At 36.4% G+C, this 21,673-nt stretch overlaps 6 protein-coding genes across 6 annotated transcripts; 3 read left to right on the top strand and 3 right to left on the bottom strand.

Moving 5' to 3' along the window:
- Nucleotides 1-455: 455 nt before the first annotated feature.
- On the bottom strand, nt 456-2,286 carry PPL_09351 (uncharacterized protein; the record flags this gene model as incomplete). The annotated part of the gene is made up of 5 exons (XM_020580148.1): nt 456-492; nt 644-818; nt 1,143-1,173; nt 1,607-1,643; nt 2,276-2,286. The coding sequence occupies 5 exons, from the start codon at nt 2,284-2,286 to the stop codon at nt 456-458; spliced, it is 291 nt and encodes a 96-aa protein (XP_020429981.1).
- A 909-nt stretch (nt 2,287-3,195) lies between these two features.
- On the top strand, nt 3,196-13,900 carry PPL_09350 (uncharacterized protein; the record flags this gene model as incomplete). Its single annotated transcript, XM_020580147.1, has 6 exons — nt 3,196-3,309; nt 3,413-3,565; nt 3,645-3,922; nt 4,022-4,391; nt 4,474-4,561; nt 4,584-13,900. 6 exons carry the CDS (start codon nt 3,196-3,198, stop codon nt 13,898-13,900), a joined length of 10,320 nt encoding a protein of 3,439 aa, XP_020429980.1.
- A 52-nt stretch (nt 13,901-13,952) lies between these two features.
- Nucleotides 13,953-14,934, bottom strand: PPL_09349 (uncharacterized protein; the record flags this gene model as incomplete). Its single annotated transcript, XM_020580146.1, has 3 exons — nt 13,953-14,021; nt 14,176-14,719; nt 14,819-14,934. The coding sequence occupies 3 exons, from the start codon at nt 14,932-14,934 to the stop codon at nt 13,953-13,955; spliced, it is 729 nt and encodes a 242-aa protein (XP_020429979.1).
- Nucleotides 14,935-15,547: 613 nt separating this feature from the next.
- Nucleotides 15,548-16,013, top strand: PPL_09348 (profilin; the record flags this gene model as incomplete). The annotated part of the gene is made up of 2 exons (XM_020580145.1): nt 15,548-15,559; nt 15,642-16,013. 2 exons carry the CDS (start codon nt 15,548-15,550, stop codon nt 16,011-16,013), a joined length of 384 nt encoding a protein of 127 aa, XP_020429978.1.
- Nucleotides 16,014-16,522: 509 nt separating this feature from the next.
- On the top strand, nt 16,523-16,971 carry PPL_09347 (profilin; the record flags this gene model as incomplete). The annotated part of the gene is made up of 2 exons (XM_020580144.1): nt 16,523-16,534; nt 16,609-16,971. 2 exons carry the CDS (start codon nt 16,523-16,525, stop codon nt 16,969-16,971), a joined length of 375 nt encoding a protein of 124 aa, XP_020429977.1.
- Nucleotides 16,972-17,366: 395 nt separating this feature from the next.
- Nucleotides 17,367-20,662, bottom strand: PPL_09346 (uncharacterized protein; the record flags this gene model as incomplete). The annotated part of the gene is made up of 3 exons (XM_020580143.1): nt 17,367-19,635; nt 20,007-20,254; nt 20,336-20,662. 3 exons carry the CDS (start codon nt 20,660-20,662, stop codon nt 17,367-17,369), a joined length of 2,844 nt encoding a protein of 947 aa, XP_020429976.1.
- Between the last annotated feature and the right edge of the window lie 1,011 nt (nt 20,663-21,673).

Below are 21,673 nucleotides of genomic sequence, written 5' to 3'. Positions count from 1 at the left end.
TATCTTTCTATTATACAATTTAGATTTTCAATAAATAAAATCACTAGTAAATCAGATCTATTGCTAATCTACGATTAAATATATAATATTATATCTTAAATTGAATTGATACTGATTGTGTTAGGTGTGATATTATTGATCAACAATATAAATTATGAAAAATTACTTAGTTTCGAGTGGAGTTTCTGCTGATCACTAAACACACTCCCAAAACAATGAAAATTTAAATTTTAAAAAAAATTCATTCAAAAATAAATGCCCGTTTTCATGAAGAAAAAGAAGCATAAAAATTAAAGAACAAAGACTTATTACAAACATAAATAATAATAATAATACAAATTATAGAAAAGTTAACTTTTTAAAATAATGTTTGTTTTTGTCTCTCTTTATAAATATATTGATTTTATATATATTCATATTGTATTAATGTTTATTTATCTAAAAATATCATATATTTAAGCTAAAATCTCTTGTTTGGATGTTCTTATCCAGCTAAAAAATAAAGTAATTAAATAAAAAAGTAATAATAATACTACTTTAATTCAATCAACTACATAAATTAGATATTTAGATATTTTTTTTGCAAACTTTTTGTTGGTAACCGGAATTTTGTTGATTGGGCAATCACCAATTAATTGCTTACTTCTTTCTCGTTAAGTTTACTGTTACACCCACCCCAGATGATAAAGTATTTGGCCCATTTATAATTGAAGCATTCTCTTTTTCAAAAATATCTAGTATCTGGTAGCCGTAGAATAAAATAAAAATAGATATTTGTAAATCATGTTTATCCAAAATTGAAATTAAAATACTATTATCTATTTAATTAATATATCTCTCATATGAATAGTAATTAATGATTTAAAATCTCTTTATTTGTGAATGGTTAGTTAGTCCATTAATTTCGTGAACATATAAAACGTTGCAAATAAATGATATCATAGACCACTTAAATATTTAAAATAAATATCGTTTTTAATATCAAGCAAGACTTTTGAAAAAAATCTGAGCATAATGAGAGTCTAAACAAAATAAAATGAGTTTTATGTTAATCAGTTAACTTCAATTATTGTGGATGGTAAACTGTGTTGTGTGAATCAATTGATAATTGGGTGGGTGAAGAAAATTCTAACGAAAAAAACGACATGCCATACAAAGTCTTTGGTCAAAACTCTGTTTTTGAAAAAATTATTTTTATTTTTAATTTTTTTGTTTTTGAAATTGTTTTTTATTTTTGTTTTTTGAGCTCTTTCATGTGGTGGTGCACCTCACACTCATAGGCGGGCTCTTCACAAACTGCAGTGCATCTAACATGCAAGACCAAAGTCCTCACCACCCCCTTAAAACCAACACTCACAAAAACTTCAATTCAAATATTCTTTTTTTTTTTTTTTTTTTTTTCAGTTATTTTATTGAAATAATAATAATAGTACTTTAAAAATAATTAGATAGGTTTTTTCAATTCTCTATTTACTTTTCATTATTTTCATTGTACTTTATTGTAATAAATAAAGATATATCATTATATTATATATTTAGTAGTATATATTTATCATTAATAATTATTATTTTCTAGCTAGATATTATAATTATAGTATTTATATACTACTTTTATAAATACAATGAGGTAAGAATTTAGATACCTATAAAATAACAACCAACAATAAAAACAATCAGTTCAATCAAACAAACATCAAATCAAAACAGTATAGTAGATTAGATAGACTTAATATAACACAAAACCAGCAAAAATCGATAAAAAAAAAAAACAGACTGATACACAGAATTAAAAGTCAGTTTTCGAAATATTTTGATTTTTTTTTTAAAGTTTGGATGAAAACTATTTGGAAATTTCAATACCAGGGAATTAAAATAATGATACAGAGTCTATAAATATATAAATATAATTATTATTTGTTTTAATTTTGATTCAGTTGGTTAATTAATATTGACCAGTGAGAGAGAGAGAGTAATAAATATTACAGGATATTGGATCTCTTAATTTTAATTAATCATATCATAGCCCAATCAATTGAATTCATTTCAAAAAAAAAAAAAAATATCGATTCTCAATCAACAACTCTTTTTAATTATCATATTTGTAACTCTAAAATCGAGAGATTGTATTTTTATAATTATTATTGTTATAAACAACCAACCACCTTGCATATCTTGAAAACCTAAAAAAAAAAAAAAAAAAAAATTTTTTTTTAAAGAGGGTATCCATTTTCGAAATAAACACCTCCCCACACACCACCACACTTTTATAAAGTACAAAGCTCTCATTATTATTAAAAAAAAAATAGATCTTGCTTGTTCCACTCAAAGTCAGAGGTCGAACATTTCCACCGAATAATAATAATAATTGAAATCCAACAAACACACTTATAAAGTCAGTACAAAAAAATTAATTAAAACAAAAGAACGAAGAACTTTACTGTACTGTTGATATTACCAGTACTCTGTTTCCTTTTATCTTTCCTTTCATTCATTCCCTGTTTTTCTTTGTTTTCGTGTTGTGTTTGTTGTAAACAAAAATAAGACAATTCACACGCTTTACTTTGTCAATTCGTTAGTCAATTCACACCTTAATAATTTTTTAATTTTTAAAATTTTTTTTATTTTTAAAAAAATTATCATTAACATCGACCTGAACCTGTTTGTTTGTTTGTTTGTCCTGTAATATCATATTTTCATTCATCAAAGTCGACTTTGATAAAATAAGATTGTTAGATAGATAGATAGATAATATAGAGTTAGAATAATAATAATAGATAGATAGATTTAGATAAGATTAACAGATAGATTTAGATAGTTATTGATGTTTGACTTGAAATATTAATAATAATAAGCAACAACAACAACAACAAACAAACAATAATATTATAAAATTGTAATATAATTTAATATTAATAAATAATAATTATAATTTTTTAAAAAAAACTACACAGGTTTATGAACAATAAACCCTCATCGTCAACAGATTTCAAAATGGTGAGAGGAATGTTCGTTACCTTGTTTTTGATTCTAGCGGTATTAGTATCTGCCAATAGATCACAAACATTGACATCCGACGAGTCATGTCCATACCAACCGCTGCCTCTCAACTTTAATTCGATCACCTACCTGGATTTCAACCAGGAGATGCATTTCTTAAATACATTTTACTATGATTTCAAATCATTCACCAAAGACATGTACTTCACACTCGATACTCCATCTGCCTTTAGATTCTACGTCGCTCCACACGTTGTCGACGTCGACATTTGGTTATACCCAAACAGTGGTGCCAATAAAGCACCAATTACCGTAAGTATAACACCAACATACATACATACATACAAATCTATTTATAAATAACAAATAAATCTAACAATGATATTATCATTATTATTATTCATATTACTACTAGCATTCAGCAGATGCAACACCAGGTGCAGATGAAGTTATCTACGCAGATCTACCAGCAGGTGATTATAAAGTCAGATTACTCTTCTTCTCTGTTATCAAAGCAAAGAATTTAGATTGTCCAACTTTAACAATTGAAGCTGCAATTACACCAACCGTATGTATTCTGATTGATTTACAAATGGTTGATTGTCAAAGTTATTAACTGTTATTGTTGTTGTTTTCGTTATTTTTAGGATACTATTAAAAGTAGAACAGGAAATTTAAATTGTCCAGCAAAATCAACATTCCCAAATCCTCAATTCAATTTCGATAAGGGAACATTCAGATATGATTCCGATGTTGACGAAGCTGGTACATTGTTTAATGTCATCGACACCATCGCACCAGGAAGAAACAATATTACCTTCTTCCAACAATACCCATTCACCTTGCCAAAGGGTGTCATCTCCACCGACAAATGGGGTATCGAAATAACAATGGGATTCCACTTTTTAACTGGTGGTTCATTAGGGTAAGACTGAACTGAGAAATGAAGAGAATAACAATGATGATGATGATGATGAAGAAACAAGCAAGTTAACTAACTTTTTAAACTCACTCACTTATTTAGTTTATTGATTCAAGATGCAGAGACACCAGCACCGACATCATTCGCATGTATTAAAGCAGGAAACTGTACTATTGGTGTTCACACAACAAAGGATCACTCGACTTTGAAGACTGTTGTCACACCGGGTGACTACATTCTCTACTTGTACGATCAAACTCAAGAGAAGGATGCATCGATCATGCCACCATGCACACCATTCTCATTGCAAATCGACATTGAATCGGCACACGAAACCGAAACCATCTTGAACTGTAACGCTCAAACCCTTCCAGATTCATTCAACGCACCAGGTTATATCGACGATCTAGGATATCTCTATTATGATGAAGATGTCTTCTTAGACTTGGTAACTGGTTCCGACAATGTTAGCGTAACTATCAAACAAACAAACAAACATCCAATATCAAACATAACATAACATAACTAACTTTCTTTTTGTATATATATATTAGTTTACAATTAAACAACAAAGTTATGCTAGAGTATATATCCCATCACATAGAGTAGATATTGATGTTCAAATCTCAAATTCCACAGGAAGTAAGTGTTTTTTTTTATGAAGAAAAATGTCATATTAATTTACATTTTTCATTTATAAAATCAATAGTTGTCATGTCATCATTTAAATGGGGTGGAGAAGAAGAGATTACAGGTTTATTGGAAGCAGGTACTTACAATTTCAAGGTATTATTCTTTGGAAAGAATATCGATGTCTTTTGTGATACTTTTAGTTTGGAGTTTGCCATTGCTCCAGTCACAGACTACACTGAGCTTAACTACTGCGACGGTATCACCACTAATATCTCACCGGATCTCTCTGGAATTCAAGATGCCATCGATGCCAACAAGGTGTACAACCTCAATACAGCGTCACCAGTAACCTACCAATTCATGTTCAACGGTCAATCCTCACAGGCCACCGTTACCAACCAGACATTCACCGTCTCAAAAACCAGCTATTTGTATGTCGAGATGGATTCCAACTTTATCCTCGGTGATATGCGTATCGCCATTGTTTCCGTACCCGATCCAGATGACGACAACGTCGAGCCAACCTTGATCTTGGGTGACCACTCGCGTAACTCTCACCACCTGTTTGTGCAACTCGAGAACGGTACCTACACGCTCGCCATCATGACCGGACTCACCTCAAAGAATCCAACTTTCCTGCCACCATGCATCCTCTACTCCTTGAAGGTCTCACTCACCTACAAGAGCGACCCATGCTTTGGCAATCTCCCATTCCCCACTAATTTGAACACCCCAGGTTATCTGCTCACCTCAACATCGATCCATTTGACCGATGAGTTCTTGGTGCCACCCATCACCTTGATTACCGCCTCACAAAACACAGCATTCACCGTCACCATCCCATCGATCTTCCGTGCATTCGTTGAGGATGCCTCCATCGATATTGACATCACCCTCTACGAAGGAAAGACAAAGGTCGCCTGGAGTAACAACTTCAACGGTGAGGAATCACTCGAGTACGTCGTACAGCCAGACAAACAATATCGTTTGCAAACCTCTTTCTACCACTGGCCATTCGTCACTGACAACCAAGCTTGCTACACCTACCAAGCTGCACTCTCCATCACCCCAACCACTGAGAATCCAAAGGACAAGTGCACCAGCATCTTGCCACCAGCCAACTTTATCCCCGACGCATCATTGGAGCCAGTCCGTGTCAACGGTACCTTCAGATTCACCCAAGTCAACCAGACATTCTCACAGGACATTGCATTCAGCGTGCCAACCACCAAGAATGGAAACACTGCCTTGTTCCGTGCCATCTTGAACTACGACTTTGTCTGGAACGACATGGCCATCGCCTTGAAGAAATCCGACCAAACCGTCATCACTTACTCGTCGCTCGGTTACAACCGTGCCGATATCCTCCCGAGAGCTTTGACACCGGGTGACTACATTCTCACTGTCTACGAGCCAATGGCAACCAACGCCAACTCTGCTGTTGTCTTGAACAACTGTGTCGACTTTACATTGGACGTTGCGATTCAGATGGTCGACGACACTCAAGTCAACCAAGACACAATCGTTTGTGACAGTTTGCTCTTCCCACAAACCTTCAACTCGATCGGATACATGTCGGCTCTTACCGACGGTGGATTGTCATTCCAACAAAAGGTTCTCGTTGACGTGTTGGCCGGTAACGACATTGTCAAGTTCACCCTCGCCAAGCCATCGCTTCTCCGTATCTACGTACCATTCCACCCAACTGTAGACGTCGACTTTACTCTCACAGTCGAAGGTGGTAAGACTCCAATCGACTACGCTCGTGGTAGCGGTGAGGAGCTCATCTACGACCAATTGGCAGCCGGCAACTACATCATCAAGTTTACATACTACGGACAAAATGGACCACTTCCACAAGTTGAGGACTGCACCTACATCACTGCTTTCATCTCCATTGAGAAGGTCGACAATCTCCTCGCTATTCCATCGATCACTACCGCTTGCCCCAACACTGCTACACTTCCAACACAAATCGTTGGAAACCAAAACTACTCACAAGTGTTCTATCGTGCTACCCAATTCCCACTCCAACCAATGCCAATGACCTTTAGCATTACTGGTGCTGCCTATCTCAATGTTTCGTTGCAATACAACGATTTGGTGACATCGATGATGATGAAACTCAACTCGACAACCACCATCAATGGTAAGCCAGTCGTAAAGACTCTCTATCCACTCTACCAAGGTGGACAAGCATTGTTTAGTGAGCTTCTCGCAGCCGGTACCTACCAATTGACAGTGTACGACAAGTCCGGAGCAAAGAATCCAATCCTCGGTCTCGTTTGTTCCAGCTACCAACTCAGCTACTACTTGAACACCACCACTCCAGATGTCACTCCATGTGATACCACCAACCTCCTCCCAGTGGATCTCTTCAGCACCAAGGGTGGAAGTCTTCCATACGGTGGTCCACAAAACGCAGCCGGTGAGATTGTCTTTAGAGGTTCACGTTTCTTCCTCTCCAAGGATCCAATGTACAAACACAACCGTATTGCTTTCATGGTTCCAACTGAACCGGTATACATGCGTCTCTACGCCGAGACATCGCCAAACAACGATATCGACTTCTTTGTCTACAAGAACGCCAGTGATCCAGCATCACTCATCTACTCGTCCTACTCTAGCTCCAACGTCGAATCGACCCTCTGGCGTATCGAACCACAAGCCACACCATACACCCTCGACGTCAACTTTATGAGAATCAACAACAAGCAGACCTGTAACACTCTCCACTTTGAATGGGCAATCGAAACCGTCAAGCACTTGCAAGACGACATGTTGTGTCCATCGCCAATGCCAAACGAAGTCGACCAAGTTCCACCAGACACCATCGAGTTCCAATATGGAAAGGATGTTAACATTGGTTCCGACGGTTATCTCTTTAGTTCCGCTCGTATCAACGGTAACGTCAAGAACGACATCTTCCGTTATCGTATGTCTCTCGAAGTTCCATCGACCACCATGATCTACGCCGAAGTCGGATTCGACTTCCTCGACAACGACATGGATATGATCTTGTACTCGAGAAACCAAGATGGTTCGACCACTCAGCTCTCAACCGGTACCAACACATTGCCACGTACCACCGACACTGCCTACAACTTCCTCAACATCATTCAATACAATTTGACAACCGGTAACTACTTCCTCGATATCACAGAGAATATGAAGATCAATTCATTCAACATCACCAATGCCTGTCATTTCTTCAGTTTCCACCTTGTCGGACAATCGTTCGCTACCGGAATGCCACCAAGAGTCTTGGGTGTCTTGCCACCAGGCGGTTGGAACTTGAATCCAAATCTTCCAATCACTGTAAACGTTCGTTTCTCTGAGCAAGTCTTTTACAATGGTACTCAATCTTTGTTGGATTACATCACCAGCAAGCGTACTGTGCTGTTGACATCGACCACTACCACCGGTCTCACTATCACACCAAGCAGTGCCGCCTTGAAGCGTAACGACAAGACCACTCTTGTTGTCAGTTTCTTCCCAGTCAATGCATCGTCCGCCTGGAAGTTGTCAGTTGACGCCTCTGACTTTGTAACTACCGACAATGAGAAGTTCTCAGACGAGAACACCACCGCTGTACATCTCTACAATATGTTTGTCTGTCAATGTTCGAACCACGGTGACTGCTTGGCCACTCCAAAGGGTGACTTTGTCTGTCAGTGTAACGATCCATGGACCGGAAAAGACTGTTCCAAGTGTAAGGCCGGTTACCACGGTGTTGGAAATAGCTGTGCCGTCAACGTTCCATGCGCTCCAAACAACGCTGACTGTAACGGACACGGAAGATGTAATGCCGACGAAGGTTATCCAGAGTGTCAATGTACCACCGGTTACACTACCACCGACATCGGTTCAATGTGTAGCTCCTGTGACTATGGATACACCGGTTATCCAAACTGTACAATGAGTGACGACGATCGTGGTACTCTTTGTATCGCACCACTCCTCCCAGTCGACCTCAACTCCACCGAGTATCTCGCCTTTAACAACCGTGTACACATTCAAGACAACTACTACTTGGACATCAACACTGGATCACACAGCACTCTCTTCTTATTGAAAGAACAATCGGTATTGCGTGTCTACACTGAACCACATCGTGCCGATATCGACTTGTGGCTCTACAGTGTCGGTGATGACGGTAAGCCATTGGAATTGATCGATCGTTCCATCACCTTTGGACACGAAGAAGTAATCTTCAAGACATTGGAAGCCGGTCCATACGTTCTCCAATTCAAGTATTACTTGTGGGACAAGAACATCAAGTTGGACTGTGAAACTTTCAACCTTGAACTTTCGATTGATACCACTGCCAACCTCGCCAACGATATGACCAACTGGCCATGTGGAAAAGCAAGCTTGCCACCCGCCAACACCATCCCATCGGTTGTCACCGATGACTACACCTACTCTGACCCAGGAACTCTCTACTCTATCCCATACACCACTAGCAAGGATGCAGTCTACCTCTGGAACACTACATTCACAGTCAAGTCCGCAAAGCCCGGTCAAGTTGCCATCTTTGATGCTATCATGGGATACCAATTCCTCCAAGGTGATCTCTCACTCGTTTTGCAAACAGGATTCGGTGATCCAAAATGCAAGGGAGGTGACCAAACCGGTATCACAGGTTGTGTATTCGGTGACAATGAAGTCAATCGTAATCTTCTTCACGCCACTCTTCAACCAGGAAACTACACATTGTTTGTCTATGCTCCAGATCAAATGTACAACATGCAGTGTGCACTCTTTGACTTGTTCATTGATATCAACTTTGTCTACGACGACGAGTCGTTCTTCAACTGCGACGGTGATATTCTCCCAGCCAGTCTCGACTCATCAGAATTTATCAACAATGACTACCTCCACATCCAAGACACCTATCTCATGAACACTCAACACAACACCATGAACTTCACCCTCAGATACGACAGTGTAATCCGTATCGTTGCTGAGCAAGACAAGGCAACCATCAATATCACTCTCTACAACCTCGACCAAAAGATCAATATCCAAAGTGCCAGCACCATCTTTGAAAAGGTTGTTGCCGGTAACTACCAGTTGGAGATTGACACTGACTACGTTGCCACTTCCACCAAATTCTGTCCACTCATGAATCTTGAGATTGCCATCGAGCCAGCTACCAACTTGATTCCAACATACCCACCAAACTGTCCATCGAACAACCAAGACGTTCTCCCACAAATCAACATTCGTATTCCATACATCTTTGAGAATGCTACAACGACCAAGGGTACCTACTACTCTTTCGGAACCAAACAAGTGATTGCTATGTACTCTTTGACCACCACACAAATACTCAATCTCTACACAGCTGTCGCCAGTGACTTCCTTCGTGGTGACCTCCGTGTCAATCTCTACAGAACCACCAAGGGTGTATCCAAGTTGTTTGTCAGCGGTTTCCACGACTACAACTACAACTCGATCAATGTCAACCTCGACCCAGGTACCTACATCATCAAGATCGAGCGTATCTCAACTCCACGTACTGTGACCGGTCTCGATTGTGTTCCATTCGAATATGAGCTCAATGTTCTCCCATTGGCAATGGCTCAACTCTGTCCAGGTGAACACGTCCCACTCTCTTTGAATTCGATCCGTTTCCTCGGTGTGGAAGGTAGAATGCACTATGAATCAAGCAACTTTGTCGTTCCATACACCGGTAACATGTTCTCGAAATCAGAGATTCCATTCCAAGTACCAGTTCCCTCTATCATGAGAGTCTACACCTCACCAAATCTCGTTGATGTCGATATCAAGATTGTCGATCCATCTACCAACCAAGTTGTTGTTTCCGGTAGCAACGGTATCAACTCTGAGGAATCGTTCATTACCAGCCTCCAAAAGAACTATCCATACTTGTTTGTCATTCAATACTGGCGTTGGGGTAAGAATGTCCCAACTTGCAATAACTTTAACATGGAAATTGCAATTGCTCCAGCCACTCCATTGGATGATGTTTGTCCAGGAGCTGGTCAAGATTTCTGGCCACCTGATCTTCCATCTACTCTCCCAGCGTCCTTCTACTACAACTCTATCGATTCCAACAACAACTTGTTCTACCAACAAGAAACCTCTGGTCTTGCATCTCACGCCATGACATTTACTGTCACCAAGACCTCTAACTTCCACGCTCAAGTCGGATACGATTTCTTGACTGGTGATCTCTCATTGAAATTGGTTCCAAAGGTTGCCGGACAAAAGACTACCTATGGTGTCGTCAGACCCAATCGTAACATGTTGGATATCGTCGGTTTAGCTCCAGGACAATACACTCTCTACATCTATGAATCCTACCAATCGTTGAAATCAATCATGGGTTGTTCCTTCTTTAACTTTGAGATCTTGATTGAACAAGCCGGTTCTATCGATCAAGCCGATGGATTCCTCCATATCTTACCACCAACTCTCGATACCTATGCACTTCTCAAATACAACAACCGTATTCATCTCCAAGGAGAATATCAAATGTACGACGGTGTTCCAAGTCATAATCAACTTACCTTTACTCTTACTACCAAGTCATTGGTAAGAGTACAAGCATCTATTCTTCCAGTGGATGAATCCGATACCTATAACACTGTTATGGTACCAGCCATCACCCTTACCACTCAACAATCAAGTTACGGTGCTATGACAGCCGTTCTCACTCCATCCGGAGCTGGAACTCAGTACATTCTTGCCATTGGACAACCAGCCCTTACAAAATTCAACAATGCCACTGCCGTCGATCTTGAACTCGTCATTCAACCATTCGATCAAGTCGCCAAAGAGATTGATTCCATCCCCTACTCTGTCGATTGTAACACACTCTCACCAGCACCAGTCCTATCCAACACCAACTCTTACATGTTCAACGACATTCAAACTATCTCTGCTGAAGACATGGCCAAGGACGGAAACATCATTAGCATTCCATTCTCCATTCAAGTACCAAGCTTATTCTACGCTCAAATCGGATTCCAATTCTTGTTGGCCGATCTCAATATGGAATTCCAGAGAAACGACAATCCAAGCCAAGTCATTTATGGTAAGAGCAACCGTAACGTCGTTGAGATCAATGCAATGATTCAACCAGGTGACTACACCTTGCTCATCTCGACTGTTTCTTCGTTCCCATCCGGTGCTTTCAAGGCTCATTGCACTCCATACCATCTCACTTTGATTATCAACGATGCCTCCAGCAGCACCCACACCGATTGTTCACTCTTTGACTTGACTCCATGGGATTTGAGTAGCTTAGACGGTGGTAGCAAGCCATTCGGTGGTCCAATCGATGGTTCTGGAACTCTCAACATGTTTGGTAACACTTTCCTCATTCCACAGACTCGTTCCACCCTCAACATTGCCATGTTACTCAAGGAGCAATCACTCATCAACGTCTACACCAAGGAGAATACCGTTGTCACCATTGACTACGATGTCTATGACAACAACCAAAACATGCAATCGATTGTCTACAACACTGGTAGTCGTAACAACAATCAACGTTCCGCTTTGTTCATGGCCGGTCCAATCGATCGTACCGATGGAGGAATACCATACACTTTGAACATGCAATACAATGGTCGTGTCCGTGACATGTGTCCATCGTACGAGATGCAAGTCGTTATTAAACCAATGGCTCGTATCTATGGTGATCTCGCTTGTCCACAAACTGCCAACCCAATGCCATCGTCTGTCATCGTGCCAGACAAATACGGATCGGCCACCGAGTATGTCAATTCCTTCTTCTCTGGTGACTATCTCGCAAGAAATACATATGCCTCTGGATTCCGTTACAATGTCAGTTTCTCAATCACTCGTTACTCGCACGTCGAAGCCATGTTCAGTTACTACTCTGATGCCAGCAACTTCCTCCTCTTTATCTACCAAAAGGTTACCGATAAGAACAATGTCACATCGCTCAGTCAAATCGGAGTTGGTGATTGGTCATCGCAATACACCACCGGTCTCACCACACTCACCCAGACTCTTATCAATCCACGTTTGAGACCAGGAGACTACGTGTTGGTTATCAACCATCCACCATTGGCACAACAAATTGTCAATGCTTCCATCTATGGTGATCTCTGTTTCCCATTCCTCTACTCGTTGACTATCCTCGACGTCAAGACCGTCTACATTGGATCGGTCGTGCCAGCAAGTGCCGTCAATTTGTCACCAAACAAAGCATTGCCATTGTCGATCACATTCTCTGAACCATTGTACAACTCGAACAAGGCATTGATTGGTTGCAACAACGGTACCTCCTTGCTCAAGAAGGCATTCTATTTGAGTGACAACCAAATTACACCAACTTTCTACCCAACCAATGTTGTCTGCACAACGGACGACGCCCTCACATGGACTCTCACCTTTAGTTCTGCTTTTGGTTCCTCAAAGAACTACCTCCTCGGACTGATGCCAGGTTATCTCTTTGATGACTCTGGTGCCAACACCGTCCTCCCACCACTCCACCAATATTCAACCATCGACACAACCTGCTCTGGAAACGGTGCATTCGTCGATCCATCCTGTCAATGCAAGCTCGGTTACGTCGGAACTACCTGTAACATTTGTGACCAAGGTTACATGGAGAAGAATAAGGCTGGACAAGTCATCTGTATCAAGAATCCATGCACATCGTACGACATTTGCGGTTGCTTGCCAGGAACTGCCGGTACCAACTGTACTCCAATCGGAGCATGCTCTGCTGACGACACTGGTAATGCCATCTGTCACTGCAACAAGGCATACTCTGGTAACCGTTGTCAGACCTGTAACGTCGGTTACAAGAACTTCCCATACTGCACACCAAACTTTAACTGCGAAGGTGGTTGTGGTAAGGGATCGTGCGATCATACCCAAGGTATCTGTGTCTGTCCATCGAACTACGAAGGTGAGAACTGCCAGAACTGTGCGCCAGGCTACAGCGGAGGTGACTGTAAGAAGAATGGATCATCAGCAATCGTTGCACTCGAGGTTATCGCCGGTTTAGTTGCCGCCGCTCTTGTCATTGGTTTGGCTGCATGGTACATCCGTCATCGTTATAGATCGGGAGTCGCCAGATACAAGATGCTCCCCAAGTTTGAAATTGAAGACGACGGTCAGGGATCAAGATTCCCAGGACTTTACGACTCTGACGAAGAAAGTAATAGTAATAATAATAATCACTCAATTAATAGTGGAGGTGGTAAACAACATGTTTTTAGCTTTGCCCCTCAATCGACATCAGTTATGGACGACAGTGATGATGATCAAAGCAACAATAATCAAAACAACAGTATAGATCTTCAATCACAAAAAAGTAAACTTCTCTTCGACATGTAGAAATAACATAATTTAAAAAATATATATATAAAATAAATACCTGAAATTAAAATTAAAATACGATTTTTAAAAGAATAACTTTATTATTATTTGAGAGTATTTGTTTGAACAAATAACTTAACTTTATTTTTTAAATATAAACATCTTTCCTGAAATTGATGTATTTTCTTTATAAAAACTATCTACCGGTATTGATATAAGCTGGGATGGATAAATAATATAATATGTTAATAATAGTTTAGTAATAACTTTAATAAATGTTAATTGCAACTTACATTGAATCCAAATTGTTTAGATACTCTTTCGACTGTTGGTAAATGATTCTTTCTATCTAAAAACGATAAATAAAAGGTAGCATCCGACGTTTCTGCAAGAAGTTGGTTGACCGTATAGAAAAGTGGTTCAATGCTTGAATCTTGATAGATAAGATCAGATCCAATGATGATATCGTATGGTTGAAAACATAAATCCGATTTCAATTGCTCCAGTGTTTCATCTTTACCCCAACGCAGTTTGATAGCTTTAGGTTTCTTTGATTGTGACAACGATGACGACGATGGACCATTTACATTGTATAAATGTGAATTCAGCTCGATATTCTTGTTGAGTTGGTCAAAAGTTGCTGTATCACCATCACTGAGCAATACTGATCGAGCGTATCGCGACGCAATCAAACCACATATACCGACACCAGTACCCAACTCCAACACGTTCTTATCGACAAAGAGTTCATTATGCTTCGCGATGAAAGATGACATAATGGATGCTGCTGGCCAAGGCAAAAGACCTGTTGATGGTTGTATATTCTGATTCTGTAGTCTTTAGAGTGTGTGTATGTGTGATTGATCAATACACCTTAGGTTAGTATCTAATTCTTTAGTACTAAACAACATATGTTCTTAGACAAATCTTACCTACTCTTGACCTCGAATACTCAATTCTAAATCACCAAAATTATATTTATAAATCTCTATATCTTCACTTGGTGGAAATAAATCAAAAACTCCAACATCATCTTCACCTTCACTCGACATTTTCGGAACAATAATATGATTCGATGTCGCACACAAATGATTAACACAACTTTTTCCAACACAAAATGTTCACACCAACCTATTTTTGCAACATTTTTTTTTTATGTAAAAATTAACAAAAAGTATTTATCATATAAATAAAAAAGAATCAAATAATAATAATAATAATAGTTGTGCTATTTTCTTTGTGTTGTTTAATTTAATTAATTTCAAAGATTGGCAAGATGAACTAGCTAGTTGATTTTCCACATGAGTGCCAATCACAAAGAATGAGTCAGACAGAACTGAAAAGAGATTGGTAGTTAATACTTATTGTGTGCTAAAGTCGAATTTAATATCAATGAATTTATTTTTTTACAGCGATGCAACAACCAAAAGAAAGTAGTTTAAAATGACTTTGTTAATAAATATTCTAAATTAAGTCTGGTTTTGTGTGAGATTTGGGAGCATTTTTGTTTAAACACAAAAATAATTTGTCATTTTACAAAACTTTTAACCAATAGTTAAAAATGATTAAATTAAACCAAATGATTGATTATTAATAAGAAATTAAAAAGGAGTTCTTCATTATTATTAATACAATTTTATAACAAATATATAACAATATATAATTATGTCTTGGCAAGTAAGATATTTTATTTAATCTTTGATAATATTATTCTATTTGTATTACTCTTTCTAAACCATTTAAATTTTCTATATTATAGGGTTATGTTGATGAACAATTGATAGGAACTGGTCTCCTCGAAAATGCAGCGATCCTTAGTGTTGCCGACGGTAGTGTATGGGGAGTAAAACCATCCGACTTTATAAAGTCTGGTGAGGGTGCCAATATTGTTGAACTCTATAAAAGCCCATCTAATGCGTTTAGTAAAGGTATTGTCATTGGTGGTGTGAAATACATGGGTATCAAGGCAGACGAAAGAAGTCTCTATGGTAAAAAGGGTGCAACCGGTGTTGCTTGTGCCAAAACCAATCAATGTATTATCATTGGATATTACAACGAAAAACAACAACCAGGCAATGCGGCTCTCTGTGTAGAAAAACTTGCTGACTACCTCATTGATAACGGTTATTAAAATTCTTCTCGAAATGAGAAATATAAATTTCTTTCTTCTAGTTTAAAATCAAAATAAATCAATAGAAATTTGTAGAAAGTTTTTTACATTTCTCCTCTGATTTTCTTTTAAATTCTGCTAATAAACAAAATTATGTTTGTGTGTGAGAAAATATAAATTTATTTTTGACAAACAAATAATTTATATAAAATGATTGTAAATATAATGTTCCTTATTTCGAATTATAATTTTAGTATTACCCCACTATCATTGAGAAAATTAATCAAATAAGGTTTATTAGTCCAAATTTAGCATTTTTGAAGTGGTTTTGGAGCCATTTTTGTATTGAACAGACTAAAAAAAGAAAAAAAAGTAAAAAACAGTTTACAAACCATTTTAAACTATAATTTAAATAATTTATTTAATTAATTAATTTAAAGAGAATCAAAGTGTCAAATTCTTTTTAAAAAGAACAGGAAAAAATTAGTAAACTGTGCTTTTTTCAAAATAATTAATTTTAAAAAATAAATATGTCTTGGCAAGTAAGTTATAAAGGTCCCTATAATGAAAAATGGTTTTCTAATTATTATCTTTCCCTTTTAAACTTTAAAATTAGAATTATGTTGATGAACAATTGATTGGTTCGAATCAAATTGAAATGGGAGCTATCATTGGTTTAGATGGTGGTGTATGGGCATGTAGTCCAATAAACTTTTTAAGACCTGGTGAAGGCCAAAAGCTTGCTAACCTATTCAGATCACCACAAAATGTTTTTAATTCTGGTATAACCGTTGATGGTGTGACATACTCGGGTACTAAGGCCGATGGCAGAAGTATCTATGGTAGACAAGGTGGAGACTGTTTTGCTTGTGCCAAAACTGGTCAATGTATTGTCATTGGAATTTACAAACAACAAGGAGGTAATCCTGCTCTCCATGTAGAAAAACTTGTTGATTACCTCCTTGAAAACGGTTTTTAAATTTATATCCTTTGATTAAATTCATCTCGAAATGAGAAATATATCTTTTTTATTCAATAAATCAATGGATTCGTAAAAATGTGCTTATTATTAGTTTGTTTGTTCTAGTAATGAAATGTAAAAATTTAAGAATCTGATGGTATTTATTTCTTTATATAAAAGTTCTTTTAAGAAAACTATTATAAACATTAAAAAAACACAACTCGAAGAAAGGATAAAGTTTAAAATGATTAAACATTATAACTTTTAAAATATCAAGTATAAATGAGTTTTTTAAAATGAAATCATATGTTTTTTATTTACAATTATTATAACAATTTAAAAATGTTTTGGCAAGTCAGTATTATAAGCTTATTTAAAATGAATTTACCAACAATTTTATTTTATTTTATTTATTATTGGAATTCTTCAATGTTAAAAGTTAACCACTCTTTATAAAGTGTATACATCAATACTTTAGGAATGAGTGATCGATAGTGAGTTTGGAAGCTGACATGTTTAAGAGTGACTTTGGTTATTAATGAATCCAATAGCGTATGGTCAAAAGCATCCTCGGTGTTGTGTATTACTTTCAGTGAGTTTAGATTGGACATTGCATTGATTTCATCGTTGGACGGAAGAGAACTCGTATATACAGTAATTTCACTTAATACTGAGAGGTCATCGAGACCTACGCACCCAGTTAGAATGTTTGGACTGATGATGTTGGCAGTAACACTAATTTCCATTGTTGGTCGTGTCACTCTGAGATCTCTAAGAATCGAAAGACAGCCTTTCATCACTGGACATTCTCTATACCTATTCTTTGGATTAAAATCTATAAATACTCTGATAGATTTTAGTTGGTGGTCGTCATCACCACCTGTTGTCATATAATTATCTAGATAGTGCTGAAGGAAATGTTTCTTTTCCTGAGTGGTACTATCTTTGACTAGTTGATTCCAAACTCTACAATGTACTTTCGAATTGAAACTGTCGTGTAACGCCAAAACCAAAGATTGAACTTTTCTACTGCTGGGTAGTGGTATTGTATGTAGATGAGTATGTTTCATTTGCATGGAATGAGTGATCGTCTGTAGATTGTTTAAACATCTCTCGAGAGTACCGTCATTCGGTAGGTTAAGAATATCCTTATCGAATAGATGTAACGGAGGTGTCTGAAATAGGCAATACTTTGAACCAATGTAATTCAATTTACTGTAAAGTCTAATCGTTTTCAACGGATAATTCGATAAAACAGTTGAGCATATCTTGTGAAATTGTGTTGATGTTGTTGATAATTCTACAATTGATTTCATTGACATTTGATCATTACCAATTAAAAGTAATTTAACAATTTCACCAATTATTAATCTACTTAGATTTGGTAAATTTGTATTATTTGATTGTTGTTTGTTATTATTATTGCTATTGTTATTATTATTAATATTATTATTATTATTATTATTATTGTTATTGTTATTGTTATTAAAGTATTTCAGAAACTCTTTGAATGTTATTTTATATTTAAAAATGATTGTAGTTGTTTGATATGATTTAATTTGTTCGATTAGAGATGATATAAAATATCTACCACTATTATTACTGTTGCTTATATTATTATTATTGTTATTTACTTTATCCAACATCATTAAGATGTATCGATAGGTGACGGAATCTCTTGCTACCACTTCGACCAATATCAAAGGATAGCAAGAGTGGAAGAATTCTATCAAAAAGTATTTGAGATTATCGATATTCTTCCACTGTAGTATCTCTTGATATTTCTCTTCGCTCAACTTCTGTAGATCTGTACACAAAAGTTTGATGTAATGCTTGATAGAGTCATTTGGAGATGGTGTATTATCGATGAAATCCACTAGTAATGCCGAGTATCGAACTTTGAATATCAACGTACTGACACTACCGAAATGATTGATAAACTGCTGGATGTTGTGCTCCGAGAAATGCATGGCATTGTCAATCCAGTAATTAAACTTTTTGTGTTTGGTAAGGAATACCTGGCTATCCAGCATCAGCTGTCTGAACTCTGCTCGATGATCGTTGATGATCGACGCAGTATATCCAGTCGGAATGAAATTATACACTGCATAGAGTAGGTGGAAGAGGAGTTCCAGTATCTTTAGCTCATTGCGGTTGGCGTGATACAGACTGAGAACGGCATCGGCAATCAACTGCTCGATTCCTTCGAATCTGTTGATCATCTCCAGTGGTTTCACTACGGCTATTCTGGTGTGAGTGGTCTCTGTTATCAGCATTAGGATATGATTGTACAGTCGTGTTGGCAATGCGATTGAACGACGATGGAATACACATAGTAACATCAGACTATCGATGGTCAGCGGTGGTAGATTTAGATGGTGAATGATTAACTCTATCATATCACTAGAGAGTAGCAAGCGGTCTTCCATCTCCAAATATAAATAATACTTTGAAACTGCACCAAGTAGTGAAAAAGAATGCTTAACCGTATCGACAGGTGAAAGAAAACGATAGAATATCATATAATAGATATCGAGATGATTACTATTAATCGATATCTTTGATTGTACCAACCGTTGATTTCGTTCACTCCTTTCGAATCTATCACTAAAATATTGATAAATCTCTAAATTCCTCTCTGATATACAATTCTTTATAATATCTATATCATCTATAATTAAACTATAACAATAACAATAACAATATTAGATTATTGAAATGAATATTAATGTACCTATACTTACTCAAATATACATTGATGATATATATGATATTGTGAAATTTGTAATGGTTTGTTTGATATTATGTTACTGTCTAATATTTGAATGATTAGACTCGCTCTTATTTTGTTGGATATGGTGGTATCGTTGTTGATCCAATCGATACATTGAGACTGTACATGATTGTTAAAGTGTTGGCAAAGATTAAGGTAGTGTTGTGCTATCGTTCTATGATCGACGATTCCCTCTGACCGACACCAATGATGGAAATACCTCAGTATCACTAGACTATCACTATGATTATCTGCAAGAGTGATCAGTGTATTCAGATACTTGGGTGCATCGTCACGACTCATCAACTGTTGATAGCAATCGTAGAATTCCAATACGATCGTACTCGATTTGCCGACCACTTTCATAACGTACTTCAAAAAGACGCGCAATACACTCTTCAGATCACTGCATGACACTCTACTCCTATCGATGTCATCACAGCAACTAAGTCTCATAGTCGAAGAGGACGATGTTGACAATGAACATATCGCTTGTTTAAGATCTTCATTGCCATACGATTGATAATACTAGTATAAAGATTATTAAAAACCATATTATGATTAATAATAATAAATTAAAATATTTTGAGAATAATATTTATTTATTACCTTTAATACTTTGAGTGTTAGGTGAACACTATCTAATATTACTTCATCATCCAAGTTTGGTATTTCATTTATTAATCTTTGAATAATATCATGATTGTTGTTTATTGTTATGTTAATATTAGTCGTATTTGTACTATTTTTAAGATGATGATGATGATGTTGATTGAAGTTACTGTTATTGCTACTACCTGCTGTGACATTAATTAAGGTGGGTGAACTCGATGAAGAGAGTATCTCATTCAAAATTAATTTGATATTCAAATTTTGCGATGTTGGTGGTAGTGGTGGAAAGTCTCTTTCTCCATTTTGAAACGATATGTTGGTCATGTGTTGTGCGAATTTGCAAATGCAAGCGAGAAAGTAGTGGTGGTGGCAAGATTCTTTCAAATTCTTTGATTAGACAAACGTAAAATTATTGGTGGAAGCTATTTGGAATGTACATCCGACAAAACTAGTAATAAAATAGATAGATATATAGATATTATATATTGTTTTTTTTTTGTAGATAGATCACAAAATGTGTGGAATCTAGATTCTTTTCTTTTTTGTTTTTTTTGTGAAAGACAAAAAACAAAAAGATCACATAGTTGTAAAAACCATGGTTTTTTTTTTTTTTTTTTTTTCTCGCTTATTAATTACTGCATTTTGATGTCATCAAAAACAGGTGATGTCAAAGACCAAAAAAAAAATATCGAAAACTCTCCTATTAGAACCCTAAATTTACAAAAATCTAAATGGGTGGTGGGTTGTGATGACCCACCCGCCGATCTGATCAAAATTTCCAAAAAATAAATAATCTAAAGCTTTGATGATTTTGCTAAACAGAAAAAAGAAGTGTCAAAAATATATTTTTTAGTTCATTGTTAAAAATTTGTAAAATACTATTTTTTTATTTTTAATTGTTTATATATATTTGATACATCTTTCTTTTATTAAACAACAAATAATCAGTTAACTTTTTTTGATTTTAATTATATTTGTACATAAATACTAAAAAAAACCTAATCAATATTTAAAATCGATCATTGTTAGACTAAACTTGGATTTTAAAAGAAAAAAAAATGGGTAAATATTTATAATTGTTAACAATATATAGCATTCATCTTATTAACTTTGAAAAATTTAGGATATCATAACAATAATAATGTACAAAAAAACTCAAATCCCTTTTGCAGACCAAAAGTATGTTCAGAAAAATGAAATTATAGTTTAAAAAAAAATATTTATTTAATTTTATTTATGAAATATATATAGAATCCAATTATCACTACTATAAGAGATGACTTGAAATTGGCCGCTCAACCATTTTTAAGATAAACACACAAATATGGTTGTAAT

Source organism: Heterostelium album (genome assembly GCF_000004825.1).
Source record: "Heterostelium album PN500 unplaced genomic scaffold PPL_scaffold9, whole genome shotgun sequence".
NCBI lineage: Eukaryota > Evosea > Eumycetozoa > Acytosteliales > Acytosteliaceae > Heterostelium > Heterostelium album.
This window is presented reverse-complemented; position numbering and strand designations above follow the sequence as displayed.